Source organism: Triturus cristatus, chromosome 12, assembly GCF_964204655.1.
Source record: "Triturus cristatus chromosome 12, aTriCri1.1, whole genome shotgun sequence".
Classification (NCBI taxonomy): domain Eukaryota; kingdom Metazoa; phylum Chordata; class Amphibia; order Caudata; family Salamandridae; genus Triturus; species Triturus cristatus.
In genome coordinates this window covers 80,352,558-80,373,262 of record NC_140595.1, presented here as the reverse complement: position 1 = coordinate 80,373,262, position 20,705 = coordinate 80,352,558, and the positions used below count along the sequence as shown (strand labels likewise).

The 20,705-nt window shown below is 51.1% G+C and overlaps 1 protein-coding gene across 9 annotated transcripts in view; it reads right to left on the bottom strand.

Moving 5' to 3' along the window:
- POGZ (pogo transposable element derived with ZNF domain) overlaps positions 1–20,705 on the bottom strand; it is a 411,414-nt gene that overhangs the window by 180,337 nt on the left and 210,372 nt on the right. For all 9 annotated transcript variants that reach the window (XM_085639417.1, XM_085639420.1, XM_085639422.1 and 6 more), the window contains exon 10: positions 10,849–11,177. In XM_085639417.1, coding sequence (XP_085495543.1) covers positions 10,849–11,177 — 329 coding nt within the window. The remainder of the gene's footprint in view (positions 1–10,848; positions 11,178–20,705) is intronic.

The following is a 20,705-nucleotide window of genomic DNA, read 5'->3' as shown; positions in this document are numbered from 1 at the left end:
GTCATGTTTTTATCAAGTGTACTTAGTGCTGAATCTGGGGAACGAAAGCCTTGAGAGCTTGTTGGATGACCATGAGCTAGAGGTAACTGATGTGGCAGCCCCTTTGCAGCGACCGCATGCCCTGAATAGTCAGCTGCTGAAGATGCCCATCAGAGAGCGAGCCGCCCATGGAGTCTATGATGGATTGGCACTGCAACAGACTGTTGCACCACTGCAGAGAGTGATGGTTGTAGGCCTGTATCAAGACTAGATACTCCAAGTGACCCTCCGCTTGTGACCACTGCTGGAGCAGACACGTGAAACCTAGTGTGGGGAGCTATGGCTATGCAAGAGGCCATGATTCCAAGAAGGCGCATAACTGATTTGAATGCCAATTGACGATTAGGCTGAAAAAAAGGCATTAACTGCTAGAACGCTTGGCTGACTGGGATAATTCTTGCTGGTGATTGTATTGACAACAGATCCCAGAAAGAGTTACATCTCAAGGGGCTAAAGAGACTAGATGTTATTTATAGTGTAGCCCGAATTGTCGAAGAGGGACATAGCGGTCTGGGTATGAGAGAGACACTGTTGTTTGTTTGCACTCTTGATCAGCCAATCATATAAGTAAGGGATTAAATGAATGCCAGTCCTTCGGAGGTGTGCGACTACCAAGGCAGTGCATTTTGTGTATACTCTGTGGGCAGGAATGACCATGAATGGCAACACTTTGAATTGATAATGCTGACCACTTACTGTGAAACGTAGGTAGCGGCGATGAGCAGGATGGATGGGTATATGAGAATTTGGGTCCTTCAGTTAGAGACTGGTCATGAAGTCGCTTTGCTGCAGCTGAGGGATGACATTCTAAAGAGTGACCATGTAGAAATTTTGTGAGACGATATGCTCGGTGAGTGGGTTCACGTTAAGAAGTAGCTTTAGAGACCCTTCCTTTTTGGAAATAAAGTACAGGGAATTTACTCCCTTGCTGTCATGTTGCACTGGTACTAGTTCTATAATCCATTTGTGGATGAACGACATAACCTCATCCTGAAGGTGGTGCTGGTGTTCTGCAGGGAGAAAGTGTCTGTGGGGTGGGTTGTTTGCTGCTGCGTGCTCCAGGCAGTAACAGTGACTTACAATGGTCAGGACCCATTGGTCGGAGGGGATCTCTTCCCAATGCCGGAGAAATCCTGTAGTCGTGTGATCCGGAGGGGGTGCGGAGTGGAAGAGAGTCACTGCTTGGAGGAAATGGCTCCTTTTGAGAGATCCTCCCTTGGACCTTCCTCTGGTGATGTTGCCTCTGTAATCTACCCTTGAATACCTCTGTGTTGACTGTTGGAGGTATTGTTGCTGCTGTTTTTGGTAGGAGGCAGGAGAGTGGGGGGAAGTTGTCTTACAGTCCCCTGTAGGAAAGTACCCCTTTTAGCATGATTACACCCCACTTCTTGCCTGACTCCGATGCATCTTCGACTGAATATGCACTGGGTTCCTGCTAATCAGGTCCCCAGTGCCAGATCTCTGTCCCTAAACTGTAAGGAATATGCTACTTACCAGTATGCATCTGTTCTTGGCATGTAGAGCTGCAGATCTACACATGTGTGCTTAGATCGCCATCTGGTGTTGGGCCCGGATGTTTGCAGTTTGTTTTTGTTCTTTGGACAGTCTTTGGAAGTCACGATTTCGGTGACTCCTCCTTCGGTCCGTACTGCGCATGGGCTTCGGCTCCATCCTCAGATTGTTTTTCGCCAGCAGGGTAAGATGAAGCGTAGTAGTAACAGTGAAGATGCCCATGTGTGTCCTATCTAAATAAGATAAACTGGAACAGATAAAGGTAGCCGGGGAGGCGGGTGGGCGTGTGTAGATCTGCAGCTCTACATGCCAAGAACAGATGCATACTGGTAAGTAGCATATTCCGTTCGAGGCATATGAGCTGCAGATTACACACTTGTGCATAGATTATATAGCAGTACCCACCGTTAGCGGCGACCACCCGTATCTGTTGCAGTGGTTTGAAATAATGTTTTGAGTACAGCCTGGCCCACACTAGCTTGTTGCTTAGTTTGCACATCTACACAATAGTGTTTGGTGAAAGTGTGCGGTGTTGACCATGTAGCTGCTTTGCAGATATCATCTAATGGGATGTTCCCTAAGAATGCCATGGAAGCCCCTATTTTTCGTGTAGAATGGGCTTTCGGGGGAATGGATAGCATTCACTTTGCTTTATGGTAGCAGATTTGAATGCATTTTACAATCCACCTAGCTAGCCCCGATTTTGAGATGGGGTTACCTTTGTGTGGTGGAGAGAAAGAAACAAACAATTGTTTGGTCTCACGGAAAGGTTGTGTTCTCTGAATGTAGTAGGGTAAGGCTTGTTTGACATCCAGTGTGTTAAGAGCCCTTTCTGCAACGTTCTGTGGTTGCGAGAAAAATACTGGTAGTTCTACTGTTTGGTTTAGGTGAAAGGGAGAAATGACTTTAGGGAGGAATTTTGGGTTGGTACGGAGAACAACCTTGTTATGGTGCATTTGGAGAAAGGGTTCTTGAATGGTAAATGCTTGTATCTCACTGACCCTTCTAAGGGAACTGATGGCTACAAGAAAAGCGGTTTTCCATGTTAAGAACTGTAGTTCGCATTTATGGAGAGGTTCGAAGGGAGGCCCCATTAGCCTTGTGAGAACGACATTTAAGTTCCACACAGGTGAGGGTGGCACTCTGGGGGGAATTATGCTTTTAAGGCCTTCCATGAAGGCTTTAATGGCAGGTACTCTAAAGAGTGAGAGATGTTGCCTGTTTTGTAGGTAAGCTGCAATAGCTGCGAGGTGTAGTCGAATGGACGTATAGTCTAGATTGCACCTTTGTAGGTGGAGTAAGTAGCCTATTATGTGTTGAATGGACACGTCCAGTGGATTGATGGTGTTGTTATGGCAATAAACAACAAAACGTTTCCACTTGGCGACGTAGCACGCTCTAGTGGTAGGTCTTCTAGCTTCTCTGATGACGTTCATACAGTCAGGGGGAAGATTTAGGTACCCGAATTCTAGGATTTCAGTAGCCAGATCGCAAGGTTGAGCTGCGCTGGGTCCGGGTGTTTGATCTCTCCATGGTTCTGGGTTAAGAGGTGTAGAGAGAGGTGTAGTTTTTGGTGCGGCACTACAGATAGTTCCAGCAGTGTGGTATACCACGGTTGTCTTGCCCACATTGGAGCTACTAGGATTAGTGTGAGGGAGTGTTGTTGTAGTTTGCGCACCACTAGTGGAATGAGTGGGAGAGGCGGAAAAGTGTACGCAAATCTGCCTGACCAGTTCATCCATATCGCATCTCCTTTGGACAATGGGTGTGGGTATCTGGCGGCGAAGCTTGGGCATTTGGCGTTTTCGTGGGTGGTAAAGAGGTCTATCTGTGGATGCCCCCACATTTGAAAGTATGGGTGAAGAACTTGCGGGTGAAGCTCCCACTCGTGGATCTGTTGTGTCTGCCTGCTGAGCAGATCTGCCACTGTGTTTTGGACTCCTGGGACATGCTGAGCTAGGAGAAAGATTTTCTGGGGTATTGCCCATCTCCATATGCTCTGTGCTAGGTGAGAGCTGTGGAGAGTGTGTGCCGCCTTGTTTTTGGATATAATACATGGCTGTCGTGTTATCTGTTCGGATCAGGATTGCCTTGCCTGAAATTTGAGTTTGAAAAGATTTTAGGGCTAAGAAGATTGCTAGTAACTCCAGACGGTTGATATGGAGTAACTTTTGTTGAGGTGTCCACTTGCCCTGTGTGGTGAGATGTAGTAGATGAGCTCCCCAGCCGGAGAGCGATGCGTCCGTTGTCAGTACTATTTGAGGAACCGGGTCCAGGAACGGTCGACCTTTGGAAAGGTTTGTGGTGTTCCACCACTGCAGAGAGCGATGGGTGTGACCGTCTACCAACACCAGATCTGTTAATTGACCCTGGGCCTGGTTCCATTGGCGCGCTAAGCACTCTTGGAGAGGACGCATCTGGAGTCTTGCGTGAGGCACTATGAAAATGCAAGAGGCCATCATCCCTATTAGTTGCATAAACACTAGAGCTGGAAGGGAGTGTTGTAGTGCGAATGTTGCGCGTAGAGCTTGAATGCTTGCAATCCTGGCAGGATTGGGGTAGGCTAGTGCTCTTGAGGTGTCTATGGTGGCACCGAGGTATTGGTTTATGTGGGATGGTGGGAGATGGGACTTCTGGTGGTTTACTGTGAAGCCCAGCTGGTGGAGTAATTGAATGGTGGTAGATGTGTGTTGAACACACTGATTGTATGACCCGGCTTTTATCAGCCAGTCCTCTAAGTATGGGAAGACGTGTATGTGTTGTCTTCGCAAATGTGCTGCTACCACTGCTAGGCACTTGGTGAATACCCTTGGCGCTGTTGTGACTCCGAACGGGAGCACCTTGAATTGGAAGTGTTGTCCGTCCACTACAAATCTGAGGTACTTGCGGTGAGCTTTGTGCACCGGAATGTGGAAATACCCATCTTTTAGATCTAAGGTGGTCAAAAAGTCATTTTGGGAGAGGAGCGGAAGTACCTGCTGAAGCGTTACCATATGAAAATGGTCGGAGTGTATGTACGTGTTTAGGGGCCGGAGATCTAGGATGAGCCGTAGAGTCTCGTCCCTTTTTGGTATGAGAAAATATAGGGAGTAGACTCCCATGTTTTGTTGGTTGGCAGGGACGAGTTCTATTGCCTGTTTTTGTAGGAGGGAGATTACCTCCTGCTTTAGGAGTATTAAATGTTCTTGTGACATTGGGCGCTGCCTGGGTGGAATGTTTGGGGGGGGTAGATATTACTTCTAGGCAGTAGCCTGATCGAATTATCTGTGTCACCCATTTGTCTGAGGTGATGGTAGCCCAGACGGGAAGGAAATGTTGAAGTCTACCCCCGACCGTAGTGGAATGGTCTGGGGGGAGTGGGGGGAAGTCATTGGGTAGGCGTTGTGGCAGAGCGGGCGTTGTTTGTTTTGCCTCTGCCTTTATTATTGTTACCCCTATAGCCGCCTCTTTGATAACCCCTCGTGAAGGTGGACTGAGTGGGGGATTTGTACGAAGTGGACGCGGTGTCTAGTAGCCTCTAGATGTACTTAGAAAGGAAGAGCGGCGAAAGGAGCGTCTAGGAGGGTGTGACTGTAAGGCTCCCATGGACTTCGCCGTATCCGTATCCTTCTTCATTTTTTCTAGGGCCTCATCCACCTTTGGGCCAAATAGATGTTCCTGGTCAAAGGGATGGTTAAGGATGGAGGCTTGTACCTCCGGTTTAAACCCTGATATTCTCAGCCAAGCATGGCGACGGAGGAGGACGCTGGTATTGATGGCCCTGGTCTGCTGCATCTAAGGCACAGCGTATAGAGGTGTTTGTGATAGTCTTACCCTCTTGAATGAGTTCGTTGGCCCTAGCTTTATATTTTTCAGGGAGGTGGTGCATTATGCTCTCTAACTCGTCATAATGTGCCCTGTCATATCTGGCCAATAGCGCTTGAGTACTGGCGATACGCCACATATTGGCTGCTTGTGACGCAGTGCGCTTCCCTGGTGCATCCAGTAGCTTTGACTCTTTGTCAGGTGGTGGTGCTTTGCCTGACGCCTGGGAATTTGCCCTTTTACGTGCAGTGGATACCACTAGAGAATCTAGTGGCGCTGGCCCTCTGATGTAGGAGGGATCTGTGGGGGCAGCTTTGTATTTTTTCTCGATGCGCAGTTTAATGACCCAGGCCCTAACTGGGTCCTTAAAAACCTATGGCGCATGCTTTACCACTCCTTTAAGCATAGGTAATATGGAGGTAGACCTATGTGTGGTGTCGAATGTGTCGAGGAGGAAATCTTCCTCCACGGGGTCGGTATGTAAGTCTACCCCGTGATAGTGTGCCGCCCTTTGCAGTAGGTGGTGGAACCCCAATGAGTCTTCTGGTGGAGATGGCCTGGAGGGGTAAAGGTCATCTTGTGGGACGTTGGGGATATCAGGGATATTGTAGTCGTCCCATGGGTCTGGGGATCCTGTAGGAGTGGGGTCCCCTGTGGGTAGGTCCTGGGGGACATCCCCCATGTCATCATATGGGTCCCCGTGATCATCATCTTGTGGAGAAGGGGAACGATGAGGTTGGGGTGGAGAAGGTGGAGGTGGTGGTGGTGGAGGTGGAGAAGGTGGAGGAGATGGGGAAGGTATTCTGAACGGGGAGGTAGCAGAGTCCTTCCTCTTTGGAGGCGGAGGTGGAGCAAGCTTCTCCAAATGTCTCTTTTTGGAAGAAAGTGTCAAATGTCCAGTTTTTGTATCCTTGGTGAGTGTTTTCTGCAAGGGATCCGGTGTAAATAAGTCCGGTGAGGCTGGTCTGTCCGTCGGCGCCGAAGGAAATCGGGGCCGTTGGCTTTTTAGGCTTTTCCGTGCCGGTTCGTTGTTTGGAACCTGGTTTGGGAACCTCCGGATGCTTGGTCGGCGCCGAGATGGATTTTGGCCTCGAAGTGTCGGCACCGAAGGTGTTGTCGGTGCCGAAGAGCTGGGTTTCGACCCAGAGTGCTTCGGTGCGGAGCTCGGTGTCGATATGGGGGTCCGCTTCTTTTTCGGCGCCGAAGTGTGTTTATCGGTACCGGGAGTAGGCTGGCTCGAGCCCGAGCCGCCGGAAGGCTTGCTTGGCTTCTTCACCGGGCCCGAAGGTGGGGTGTTGGAAACAGTGTCCTTGGTCTTGCCTAGGCCCGGAGGCGAAGGCGTGACCGGAGCCTTTTTCGGTGCCGGCAGGGGTGGGGGGGGGGGGGGGGGGGGGGGGGGGTATTACTACTCACGACCCTCTGCGCCGGGGTGATGTCCTCCACATCTGAGTCGTCGGCCTCGGAAGCGCTGACGAGGCTCTCTTCGGTGTACTGCTCTGGAGCGTCGATGCCTTCTCCGAAGATGTCGTCCGGAATCGTCGTCGAGGAGTGCGCCATAGTTCTTCTGGCTCTTCGGTCCCGAATAGTCTTTTTGGACCGGAAGGACTTACACGCCGGACAGTCTCGAGCCTCGTGTTCAGGGGAGAGGCAGAGATTGCATACCTCGTGGAGATCGGTGTAGGGGAATTTGGACCCACATCGAGGGCACTTTTTAAATGGAGTCCTTTCCATTAGCCAGGACCGAAGCTTGGAGCGGCCCGAAGGCCGCCGTCGACGACTGGAACTGAAGGTCCGTGCCGATGAGAAGGCGCGTAGAATGGGGGAGATCGCGATCGAAACAATACCGCGGTTTAAGGTGAGGATTGCGTGTCGACCGTCGAACTGGAAGCTGTTCGGAACCGGAGCGCGAAGATCACATCCGAGCCCGATGGCGGAAAAAAACAATCTGAGGATGGAACCGAAGCCCATGCGTAATAAGATCCAAAGGAGGAGTCACCGACCTCGTGACTTCCAAAGACTTTCCAAGAGGAAAAACAAACTGCAAACATCCGGGCCCAACACCAGATGGCGATCTATGCACAAGTGTGTAATCTGCAGCTCATATGCCTCGAACAATTGTTTCCCCAAATGGCAATACCTTTAGCATCCCCTGTAAGTCCCTAGAAAGTGGTACCTCGGGTACCTAGGGCACGGAAGCTAAAGAGGGCCCCTGAGGGCTGCAGCATGGATTGTACCTCCATAAGGGACCACTCACCAAACACATGTAGACTGCCATTGCAGGCTGCATGTCTTGGTGAAGACAAAAATGAAAACACGACATGGCACAAAGCCATGTGTGCCATGCCTGCAGAGACTGCAAGCAGTATAGATAAATCACACCTACAGCAGGCCTCACATCCCTAAGGCAGGGTGCACTATATAACATGTGGGGACATATTTGCATGAGCAGATATGCCCCAGGGCATCCAGCCAGTTCACCTACTGCCAGTACAAGTGACCAAGGAGGTCATTTTAAGACTATGTGCTGGTCAAGAACAGGTTCCACAGCTACGTGATGGCTCCACTGAAACCAAAGATATTTGGTATCAAACATCTTGTATTAATGATCTCACACTGTTCCAGTGATTGATTTATTAATAAATGCACTCAAAAGGCACCTTAGATTTAGCCCTGAAACCTACCAACTACTAGTTTGCTGGCTGCCACCACAGATGAGTTTCTGACACCCCGGGGTGAGAGCCTACACTCCTAGTAGGCCGGGAACAAAGCTGGCTCCGGCAGAAGGTGTTTAACACCCCTTTCAGCAGGATGACATGTAAATTGGCATTCCAAGGCAGGGAGCTTCTGTATTTAGTATACAAATCTGGCTTTCCTCAGAGGCGAAGGGGTGTCAAACTTCTCATGACCGGGAATATTTGGTGCCTGACTGACAGGAAATTTTGTAGTCAGAGAGGTGTGTTTACGAAAATTAGAAGTCGGCCATATTGGCAGAATTAGAAACTCTGGGACAGGGTTATGCCCACTTCCCACAGGAAGTGGTCATATAGCGGGCGTAGTGACCCCTGGGGTAAGTAGCCCAGAGGCTACTACCCAACATTCCCCTAAATCTAGTATTCATGGGAGCCCCAAGCACCAAGAAAGGAGATCCAGCCAACCTAAAGAAGACTGACACTGAAGAGTCGCAAAATCCAGAACAGAAGACCAGCAACTGACTAGGCACCAACCCTGCCGGCCTGCCTGCTTTCCTCGACCATTGCGCCAAAGACGACTCATCCTGCAGCTGCTTGTGCCTCCAAAAGCCTGGAAGGGCTGCCTGCCTTCACCCAGGACCTAGGAATTCCCATGGAGTAGCGGAGCTGCTCCCATGCATCCAATAGGCACCCCAGAAGAGCTGCGAAGACTCCGGACTGCCAAAAACTTGACACCAGAAAGCAGCACTGCACCCCTGCCCCCTAGTCAGAGTTGAAGTGGCCCAATGGTCAGCGTGGTCCCCGGCACTCCAGAGCTGTAGCCCACTTTGGGTTTGCTAACTGTGGACTTCCCAACAGCACCTGCAAACTCTCTGTGCAGGCCCCCTCTACCGCAAGTGTCACCAGTGACAAATACCCAACAACTCAGGACACCTCCGCACCCGGCCGAAGAAGAAGACCAGAGGTGTCCCCACATCGCCGAGCATTGAGAGACTTGAGCCCCGTTGCTGGTTCAGCCACACTGGTCTCAGGGTCCCAGCTTGCAGCCTCTTTTGACCGGATCAATCCCCATTGATTTCAACAGGGCACCCGATGCTGTATTGCACCCGGCTGCCCTCGGCTGTCCCAGTGCTGCCAGCGGTGACCTGTTGGTGCTGCCTTGGACCCTGCCTCATACTCACTGTAAGTCCAGGAGATTGGTCCAGTAAGTCACTGTAAAGAACCTGTATGCAGTATATGCCTTTCCTCCATACGATAACATTACCGCTTCAGAAATTGCACTAAGTGTTGACTTTTGAAAACGAAATATTTCTAACTCAAAATTTGTTTACCGGATTTTGATGATCTTGGTCCCTAAATTTATATAAAGATATGTGTTATTTTTTATAAATTGGAATGGATCTCCTTATGGAGTCGTGTGTACCATTTATTGACTGCGTGCATACAGCACATGTCTAACAATTTGATAATCCTAAGGCTGCTCAACAACAGAGCAAGCCCCTGTCCACTTATAAGGTATACCTGGCCTCTTTGCACAGTATGCCTCTTTTTGGTATACTATATAAAGACCCAGCTTCCTACACCCCCTTTTACTGTGATCTGCGAAACAATGTCTGAAGGGCATCCATCACCTTGGCTGTGTATGTGTATTTTTTTTATTTTGTTTACTTTTCAAGCATGTGATCTACCTGCAGTCCGCAGAGGTGTTCAGAATCCAACAGAAGGTTCACCAGATGCTGTTGTACTTCTGGCTTAAGGCCAGAAACAAAGAGCCAGGAATGACACCTGACCAGGATGCTGGTATTAACTCCCCTGGCCGCAGTGTTAGCTGAGTCGAGAGAGCAGCGGATGGTGGCGTTTGAGATGGTTCTGCCTTCCTTAACCAGCTCTTGTCTATGCTGTTTATACTGGTCAACATGGTCTTGGAGGTGTTCCTCCATCCCATCCCAATGCACCCTGTGATATTGGGAAAGCAGGCCAATGGAGTTAGCAAACAGCCGGTGCGCGGCTGATTCTACTGCCATCTTCTCACCTGCTGGGTCAATCTTTTTACTCTCCTTGTCAAGAAGAGGAGCCTCCCCGGTACCCTGGCCATTAGTGTTTTTTCACAGGGTGTGGACCTCAACAGGGAATCTGCATTGTCGTGATCAGGAAACAAATATTACAAACCTCATTGTGGTGGGTCAACAGATATTTTGTGTGGCATTGAGGAAGGTATTGGAATGGTGTGTGGTCCATCAGCCACGGTTAATTCTTGGAGTGATGCCCCATGTGGAAATGTCGCCTGCCAGCAAAGGTGGCTAGGCACGGACGCCGCTCGACAGCGACCAATTATTAAGGATTCAAAGGTCTTTCACGGACACGGTACGAGTAGTCAGCAACGTGTTATGAAAGTGAACACGGAAAGGGCCCAACGGACAGGTGAAATATGCTGAAACTGATCCTACTTGCATCCGAACGCGATGGGAGCCAAACCAAACATGGTTTCGTGCCCAGGCACAAAGTACATCAAGAGGAGGAGTGTCACTTCACCTTGTGACTCAAGAACATTCTTTGAAAAAAACAACCTATAAGCGTCCCACCCCAACACTAGAGGGCAGGAGTATGCTATGGATGTTGATCTACAACCAAACATGCTACAAATATATATACATGTGGTACAGAAGCTGCCATCACATCAGGAAGTAGAGTGACCAGAGAATCGAGGCTCAGAAGTTTTCTGGATCCATTCTGACGCCTGTTTTTTGTTCTACAGATGAGAAGTCTCCAAGTAGAAGTATCAATCGGAAATCCTTTTTTTTACCTTATGTTATTTTTTAGCCTCTTTGTGCAGTGAGGACAGCGGAAGGAGGTAGAAATCTTTGGATAATTGCAGAGCAGACTGGATTTGCCATCATCACGGCCATAGTAGAAGTCATCCACAAGCATAATAAGCTTGCTATGAGAACTGTCACTTTCAGCACTGTCTACCGCCTTCAAAGATACAGGCGTCACAGTCCCGGGTGTGGTGGAGGTTGGCCGAGTCACAGCTACTGTCTTCTCAGGTGATGGGGGTTTCAGAGGCTGCATTGGTAACTCCGACTCTGGGGTCTTTCCTTGCTTCATGAAATCAACCAGGTCAGGACAGCAATACTGCAAGGGAAAAATGAGGTGATATTAATTAAGCAATAAAATAGGATATGTGACTTGAGAGACAATGAAAAGTATTAAGGTAAATATGGAAGCACTCGTCCTTCGCACTGCTTCAAATTCCACCCCACCCAGATCAACTAGTGAATATTTTTTCTGCTTACTCCATACACAAGCAGTTGCTCAACAGTGCAAACGCTCAAACTAAGATCAAACAACAACTACTAACAGTTTCTCCCTAAACTTCTGCATGGGGTCATCTTTTTACAATCCATCGGCCCTACCTAAATTATGAAACATTTCCTCTTTGAACTTTGATTCAGCATCCCAAGTACAATCAAGAGCCTAAAGCATTTGGAAACAAACATTACAGCTCAATAAACCCAAGCAAAACATTTCTAATCAGATTAATCTACAGGAGAAATATTTGCAAGAACATAAAGTAAATTCAAGCTTTAAGAATCCCTTGAATTATATCACTTTTGATTATCCATTGCTGGATCATTCATAGATTCACGTTTGAATTGCTCTCTCGTGTAAAAGCAGGAGATTCCTGGCCAGAAGACTGGGAATAATTCAAGCATGTGAATCTACAAAAGATACCAACACTATAGTTACAGGAAAGAAGCCTTCCTCTTCAGCATTGGAGTGTTCAAAGATTCACAAATTAAAATTATTCCTAGTAGTCAGGCGGAGAATCTATGAAAGATACTGTTAGACCTGTCAGCCCTTTGGGTGGTCCCTCCTCATCATTATTTATTTTGTCCCACTTTTGCCTCAAACCCTGTTTGAATTTTTCTTTTTGGGAACCACCAGACTTTTTCGTGTTGCTACAGATTCAGGGAACCATTTTAGCTACCCCTGAAACTTCTGTCTGAGGGCCTGGAGCACAAAATGGTGGCCACCTGTGACATCACCAGCATCCACTGGAACCTACCAGCACCTTCCAGAACATTCCAGGAGCTTCCAGAACCCTGTGACCGTTGGAGGCGGTTTAGAATGTTGGGAGGATAAGAGAGGCAGTTGGCAGTTGGAGCTGGCAGTTGGCACCTGACTGGTGAAGAGAGAGGAGCACAACAGTGAAGGAGGAAGGAGTGAAGCAGCAGGGGTGGAAACTTGTGCCTGGAGTTGGGGTCCATAAACCCACCCTTGATACTTGTCCCTACTGATGGATCCCAGCCTATAGCCCTGTGTGGGAAGAAGACAGAAGAAAACCATCCAAAGGACCTGGACAGCAGGAACAGGCCTTAGAACCAAGAAAACAGCAAGATTCTGACCTGAGAACTGGTTTCCCTGGAGTCCGGCGTCGAGTAGCCTGAAGACCTGGAGCCCGAGGTGGAGAAGCGGCGCTGACTGAAGTAGCAGACGTCGTACCCGGAGCCGCCTGAGGTCGTGAGAGGGCGCCGACGGGGGTCGAGAGGAATACCAGAGGTCGAGGAGGAAGTGAACCGAGGTCGAGCGAGCGGCGTCATCGGAGGAGTGAAGTCCGCCCTCCGGAGTCGTCGGAGACCGAGGTAGAGGAGCACCGGAGGTCGGGAGTGAGGATCGCACTCCGGAGTCGCCCGGAACCTGTGAGGAGGAGCACCGGAGGTCGGGGGTGAGGATCGCACCCCGGAGTCGCCGGAAGTCGACATCGAGGCCAGGCCGGCCGACGTCATCGGAGCCGAGAGCGCCATCGGACCGGAGCCGCCCGAAGTGGACATCGTGAAGAGACTGCCCGTCGCCGTCGAATCGGAGGTCGAGATCGAACCGAGGCCACCGACATCGGACCGGAACCGCCTGCCGGCGTCGTCAAAGAACTGACATTGTGCCGAGGCCGCCGAGACCGAACCGGAACCGCCTCACGGCGTCGACACGACTCCAGCGGCGTCGGAACATCAGAAAAAGGGCAGTAAGTGGAGTAGAGGGCGCCTAAGGCCCTGTGGAGACCTGAGAGACTGCTCTAAGGGGCTAGGGAGGTGCTGAAACCCACCTGACTGTGCCTGGGGTGAACTGGGACTAACCTAGAGAGGTTGTGTGGAGAGAGAAAGCCAGGGCACTGGTATACCCCCCTTGGATCTACCTCAGATTAGGCCTCAGCCTTGTCCCAGCCAGGGAGTAGCCCCCCTCAAGCCTTCCACAACCCTACAAGCTGTGCCTGGGCCATATCAGCCCTTAAGAATTGAAGTGTCATCTGATTATATGAGGGTTGCTGTATACTTTTAATTATTTATTGGGGATACTGTATTTATTGAGTTTTTACCTATTTATTGCTGCACTATATTTATAGGTCCACAGGACTTGTTGGTGTACAATATTTATTGGTACAGTATTTATTGCCTCAAAGTATTTAATTGTCTGTATATATTGCACTTGTATTTATGCCCTGTTATTTATGATCACCCCTATTTATTTTTCCAATCAGCAACTAAGAGAAAAAGATAAAGAAAGAATATTTTCATAATTTTTACGGTGTAGAGTCGTTTTTGGAACGGATGCACGCATGGTTATTGTATGGGTATATTGTATGCTTAGCACTGTGCCTGTTTCCTGACCACTCGAGCCAAGCTACCCCATTGTGTTGGGAAGGTCCACCACCACCCTGCGGAGTGGGAGTGGGGCTGTTTCCAACATAAATTGGTGTTCAGTGGTGGGATAGAGCTGTGCCTACATATACTCAACAATAACTGTGGGTAGTCCATAGGCCTACACCGGGAGTTTTCTCACAGCGGCCTTCCAAATTGTGGGTTTTTGTTTTTTCCAAATTTACTCTGGTGGTGGGAGGAGGTATTACTAAAGGTACCCCCCTGCATTGTTACTGCACAAAACCTGACCTCTAACCTGAGTGGGCAAGATGGAGTTTGTACTGGAAGATTTAGAAACGTACACTGTGGCCCAACTCAGGGAGTTTTGCCAGCGGGAGGGGGTGTACTGTCCCCCAGGAGCAAAGAAGGGTGCACTCCAAACCAGCTTAAGGGCTTGGGGGGAGGCACGCCGAGAAAGCAAGGCTGAGGAGGAAGACAGGGATGGAGAGCCTAACCCCGAGGGGGCTGAGATGTACCAACCTGAGGTGGGGAACCTGTCAGCAGGGCCCAGGACACTTTCTAGGAAGGGCAGCACTGTCTCTAGCGGGGGCTTATCCAGCGTGGAGTTAGCAGATCGGAGAGAGAAAAGACAGCTCACATGGGATTTAGCAAAGCTGGAGAAGGAGAAGGAGGAACAGAGGTTGGCTCATGAGACGGAGAAAGAGAGGATGGCTCATGAGATAAGACTGAAAGAGATAGAGCTTCAGATCCTAAGAATAGGGGCACAACCTGTTCCTAATGGTGGCAGCCAAAACCAAGAGGTCACCAGGGAATCCAAACCTTACCTGCCAAAGGACATAGTAGCTAGCTATGGGGCGGGTGACGACATCGCCAAGTGGCTAGCAGCCTATGAGGTCTCGTTGAGGGCCCATGGGGTTCCGGAGAAGTACTGGGGAGGGGGATTGTACAAGTACATGCCTCCAGCTGGTAGGGATGCTTTATTGGCCCTCGAGGAGGATGAGCAGACCCACTACCCCGCCATGAAACTGGCGCTCATCAGAAAGTTTGGACTAACACCTGAAAAGTACAGACAGAAGTTCAGGGGTAGTCACAAACTGGGCACACAGAATTGGGTGGACTTCCTGGACTATGCGAAGAAGGCAATGGAAGGTTGGATTCAGGGCAGTGAAGTAAGGAGCTACGAGGAGTTGTTCGACCTAGTACTGAAGGAACACCTGCTCGAGAAATGTTTCCCTGAACTGCGGCAACACCTGGTGGATAGCAAGCTGACCAGTCCCCGGAAGCTTGCTGAGGAGGCGGACATTTGGGCTAGTACCCGGGTGTCCACAAGGGGGACTGGAGGGGATACTCAAAAGGCCGGACAGGGCGCCCCCCAGAAGAAAGAGGGAGGGGAAAAGAAAAAGGAGTTCTCCAAAGGCCCCCAAAATAACTTCCAAGGGAAGGGAATAGGATTCACCCCTAAGGCTAACCCACCCAGAAACCCTAATCCTGGCCAGAGTCAGCAGCCAAGGGTTGTCCATTGCTATGAGTGCGGTGGCGTTGGACACTATAAAGGAGATCCGAAGTGTCAGAAACGATCACCCCCTCCCACTGGAGGAAAGCCCCCCGGAGTAGCTAGTGTAGTGCTCGGGGAGGAGATGCCCTTAACTAAGGGAAGGGAGTGGGCGGGTGTCACTTTAGTGTCCCTGGGAGAACGGGAGATGGTTCCTAAGATCCAGGTGCCCGCAAATACCGCAAAGTATGGGCAGTGGATCACCATCAACGGCCAAAGAGGGGAGGCTCTGAGAGACACAGGAGCCAGTATGACTATGGTGCGTAGTCAACTGGTGTCTCCAGAGCAGGTAATTCCCGATGTACTCCACCCAGCCGCGATGGCTGACGGCAGAACAGGTCACTATCCAGTGGCCGAGGTTCCCTTTGAATGGGGGGGGGTTGCAGGTTCACTTCGAGTTGCCGTAAGCCCTGCCGTGCCAGTCGATTGTCTGCTGGGCAATGACATGGAGCACAACGCTTGGAAGGAGGTGGAATACCGGACTCACACCGAGATGCTGGGTACACCTGACTGGGCCTGTGTTAGCACAAGGTCCGAGACTACCCGAAGAGGGAGCTCATTCCGGCTGGAGCCTGGAACAAAGGCCCAGCCAGCTGCCAGTCAAGGGAAGAACCGAGGACAGGAGGAGCCTGCCTCGGCGTCTCCACCCCGTAGGACGGATAGGCCACCGGAGGTGGTGGACCAGGAGTCTGCGGAGGGGGACGTTACCAACCTGGAGGACCTACCCATCCCGGCCGAGTGGCACGTGGAGGGAGGCCCGTCCAGGGAGGAATTCTGCCAGGGCCAGAGGGAGTGCCCTACCCTTGAGGGGCTGAGGCGACAGGCCGAAGCCCAGGCAGCAGGGAACGTTGAAGGGAACTACAGTGTTTACTGGGAGGATGGCCTCCTCTACAGTGAACCCAAGGCACCCCTACATGGATCGTCACGAGCCTTGGTAGTTCCTCAACGTTATCGAGCCTTCCTTTTAGAGTTGGCTCACGAGATACCATTGGCAGGACACCTGGGGCAAGACAAGACCTTCGCCCGTCTTGTCCCACACTTTTATTGGCCTCAGATGAAAGTGTCGTCCGATACCTACTGCCGGACATGTGTGTCTTGCCAAGCCAGTGGGAAAACAGGGGTGACGCTGAAAGCTCCCCTGGAACCACTTCCTGTCGTTAGCACCCCCTTTGAAAGGGTGGGCATCGACATTGTGGGTCCATTAGATCCACCAACTACAGCTGGTCACAGGTTTATCCTGGTTCTGGTGGATCATGCCACACGGTACCCAGAGGCAATACCTCTGAGGACCATAACAGCACCTGTTGTGGCTAGGGCCCTGATGGGAATCTTTACCCGAGTGGGTTTTCCCAAGGAAGTTGTGTCCGACAGGGGGACCAACTTCATGTCAGCATATATGCGGGCAATGTGGAAGGAGTGTGGAGTGACATACCGGTTCACCACTCCTTACCACCCCCAGACCAATGGTCTGGTGGAGAGGTTTAACAAAACCTTAAAAGGCATGATCAGAAGTCTGCCTGAAAGCCTGCGGAGGAAATGGGACGTCCTCCTACCCTGTTTACTTTTTTCCTACAGGGAAGTGCCACAGAAGGGAGTGGGCTTCAGCCCCTTCGAGCTTCTGTATGGGCACCCTGTACGTGGACCTCTTAACCTGGTGAGAGACGGATGGGAAAGAACTCCCAGAAAGCTCCCCCAGGATGTGGTGAGCTACATGCTGGCCTTCCGGAGCCAAATGGCTAAGTTGTGGAAGCAAGCTTCTGACAACTTGGAAGCCAGCCAAGCAGTAATGAAGGCGTGGTATGACCACAACGCTCACCCGGTGGAGTTGGAGCCTGGCCAGAAGGTGTGGGTGATCGAACCCGGAGAGCTTAGTGCCCTCCAGGATCGCTGGTCAGGACCCTTTGAGGTGTTGGAGAAGAAGGGTAAGGCTACCTACTTGGTGGACCTGAAGACCCCTCGTCAGCCCCTGCGGGTGCTGCATGCCAACCGCCTCAAACCCCACCACGAGAGGCCCGAAGTCATCTTGATGATGGTGACGGACGGAGGAGAGGACGTGGAAAGCGAGCCTCTCCCTGATCTGTTTGCGTCTCAAGAAAAGGATGGGTCGGTGGAGGGAGTGATTCTCTCCCCATCTCTAACTCCTAAACAGCAGGAGGACTGTCGCCAGGTCCTGGGGCAGTACTCTTCGTTGTTCTCCCTTGTCCCGGGTAGGACTCACCTGTGCGTCCATGACGTGGACACAGGAGACAGCCCACCTGTGAAGTCCAAGATCTACCGGATGTCAGACAAGGTGAAGGCCAGCATTCATAGTGAAGTCACTAAGATGCTGGAGCTAGGAGTGATTGAACCTTCCAGCAGCCCCTGGTCCAGTCCGGTGGTGTTAGTACCGAAAGCTGCACCACCGGGTGCCCAACCAGAACTGAGGTTCTGTGTGGACTACCGGGGACTGAATTCAGTGACAAAGACTGATGCACATCCGATCCCTAGGGCGGATGAATTAATTGACCGGCTGGGAGCTGCCCAATATCTAAGTACCTTTGACCTTACTTCGGGGTACTGGCAGATCTCTTTGACTGATGGAGCAAGGGAAAGGTCAGCCTTCTCCACGCCCAATGGCCACTACCAGTTCTGTGTGATGCCCTTTGGGCTCAAGAACGCACCTGCCACGTTTCAGCGCCTGGTAAACCAGATCCTCACCGGAATGGAAAGTTTCTCTGCTGCTTATCTGGATGACATAGCCGTCTTCAGTAACAGCTGGGAGGATCACTTGCGTCACCTGCAAGCTGTTCTCCAGGCCCTGAGACAAGCTGGATTGACGATCAAGGCCAGCAAGTGCCAGATCGGGCAGGGGTCGGTAGTGTACCTTGGACACTTGGTGGGTAGGGGAACGGTGCAACCCCTCCAGGCGAAGATCGAGGCCATCATGGCCTGGGAACCCCCCAAGACACAGACTGAGGTCCGAGCATTTTTGGGCCTCACGGGATACTATCGCCGCTTCGTGAAGGGGTACGGTACCATCGTAGCCCCTCTCACGGAGCTCACGTCCAAGAAACAACCTCGACGGGTAGTCTGGACGGAGGCTTGTCAGCAAGCCTTTGAGAGATTGAAGAAAGCCATGTGCGAGGCCCCGGTCTTAAGGGCCCCAGACTTTTCCAAGAAGTTCATTGTCCAGACAGATGCATCAGAACATGGCATTGGGGCAGTGTTATCGCAACTCAACGAAGAGGGCCTGGATCAACCCGTGGTCTTCCTATCCCGGAGACTACTTCCCAGGGAACAGAAGTGGAGTGCAATAGAGCGTGAAGCCTTTGCAGTGGTATGGGCTCTGAAGAAGTTGCGGCCATACCTGTTTGGATCGCACTTCCTAGTTCAGACCGACCACAGACCCCTTCGTTGGCTGATGCAAATGAAGGGGGAGAATCCCAAGTTGTTGAGGTGGTCTATTTCCCTACAGGGGATGGACTTTCAGGTGGAACATCGGCCTGGAGTGGACCACGCCAATGCAGACGGTCTCTCAAGGTATTTCCGCCTTAGTGATGAGAACTCCCAAGGGGTTGGGTAGCTCTCCCCACTTTCAGCTGGGGGGGACGCGTGTTAGACCTGTCAGCCCTTTGGGTGGTCCCTCCTCATCATTATTTATTTTGTCCCACTTTTGCCTCAAACCCTGTTTGAATTTTTCTTTTTGGGAACCACCAGACTTTTTCGTGTTGCTACAGATTCAGGGAACCATTTTAGCTACCCCTGAAACTTCTGTCTGAGGGCCTGGAGCACAAAATGGTGGCCACCTGTGACATCACCAGCATCCACTGGAACCTACCAGCACCTTCCAGAACATTCCAGGAGCTTCCAGAACCCTGTGACCGTTGGAGGCGGTTTAGAATGTTGGGAGGATAAGAGAGGCAGTTGGCAGTTGGAGCTGGCAGTTGGCACCTGACTGGTGAAGAGAGAGGAGCACAACAGTGAAGGAGGAAGGAGTGAAGCAGCAGGGGTGGAAACTTGTGCCTGGAGTTGGGGTCCATAAACCCACCCTTGATACTTGTCCCTACTGATGGATCCCAGCCTATAGCCCTGTGTGGGAAGAAGACAGAAGAAAACCATCCAAAGGACCTGGACAGCAGGAACAGGCCTTAGAACCAAGAAAACAGCAAGATTCTGACCTGAGAACTGGTTTCCCTGGAGTCCGGCGTCGAGTAGCCTGAAGACCTGGAGCCCGAGGTGGAGAAGCGGCGCTGACTGAAGTAGCAGACGTCGTACCCGGAGCCGCCTGAGGTCGTGAGAGGGCGCCGACGGGGGTCGAGAGGAATACCAGAGGTCGAGGAGGAAGTGAACCGAGGTCGAGCGAGCGGCGTCATCGGAGGAGTGAAGTCCGCCCTCCGGAGTCGTCGGAGACCGAGGTAGAGGAGCACCGGAGGTCGGGAGTGAGGATCGCACTCCGGAGTCGCCCGGAACCTGTGAGGAGGAGCACCGGAGGTCGGGGGTGAGGATCGCACCCCGGAGTCGCCGGAAGTCGACATCGAGGCCAGGCCGGCCGACGTCATCGGAGCCGAGAGCGCCATCGGACCGGAGCCGCCCGAAGTCGACATCGTGAAGAGACTGCCCGTCGCCGTCGAATCGGAGGTCGAGATCGAACCGAGGCCACCGACATCGGACCGGAACCGCCTGCCGGCGTCGTCAAAGAACTGACATTGTGCCGAGGCCGCCGAGACCGAACCGGAACCGCCTCACGGCGTCGACACGACTCCAGCGGCGTCGGAACATCAGAAAAAGGGCAGTAAGTGGAGTAGAGGGCGCCTAAGGCCCTGTGGAGACCTGAGAGACTGCTCTAAGGGGCTAGGGAGGTGCTGAAACCCACCTGACTGTGCCTGGGGTGAACTGGGACTAACCTAGAGAGGTTGTGTGGAGAGAGAAAGCCAGGGCACTGGTATACCCCCCTTGGATCTACCTCAGATTAGGCCTCAGCCTTGTCCCAGCCAGGGAGTAGCCCCCCTCAAGCCTTCCACAACCCTACAAGCTGTGCCTGGGCCATATCAGCCCTTAAGAATTGAAGTGTCATCTGATTATATGAGGGTTGCTGTATACTTTTAATTATTTATTGGGGATACTGTATTTATTGAGTTTTTACCTATTTATTGCTGCACTATATTTATAGGTCCACAGGACTTGTTGGTGTACAATATTTATTGGTACAGTATTTATTGCCTCAAAGTATTTAATTGTCTGTATATATTGCACTTGTATTTATGCCCTGTTATTTATGATCACCCCTATTTATTTTTCCAATCAGCAACTAAGAGAAAAAGATAAAGAAAGAATATTTTCATAATTTTTACGGTGTAGAGTCGTTTTTGGAACGGATGCACGCATGGTTATTGTATGGGTATATTGTATGCTTAGCACTGTGCCTGTTTCCTGACCACTCGAGCCAAGCTACCCCATTGTGTTGGGAAGGTCCAC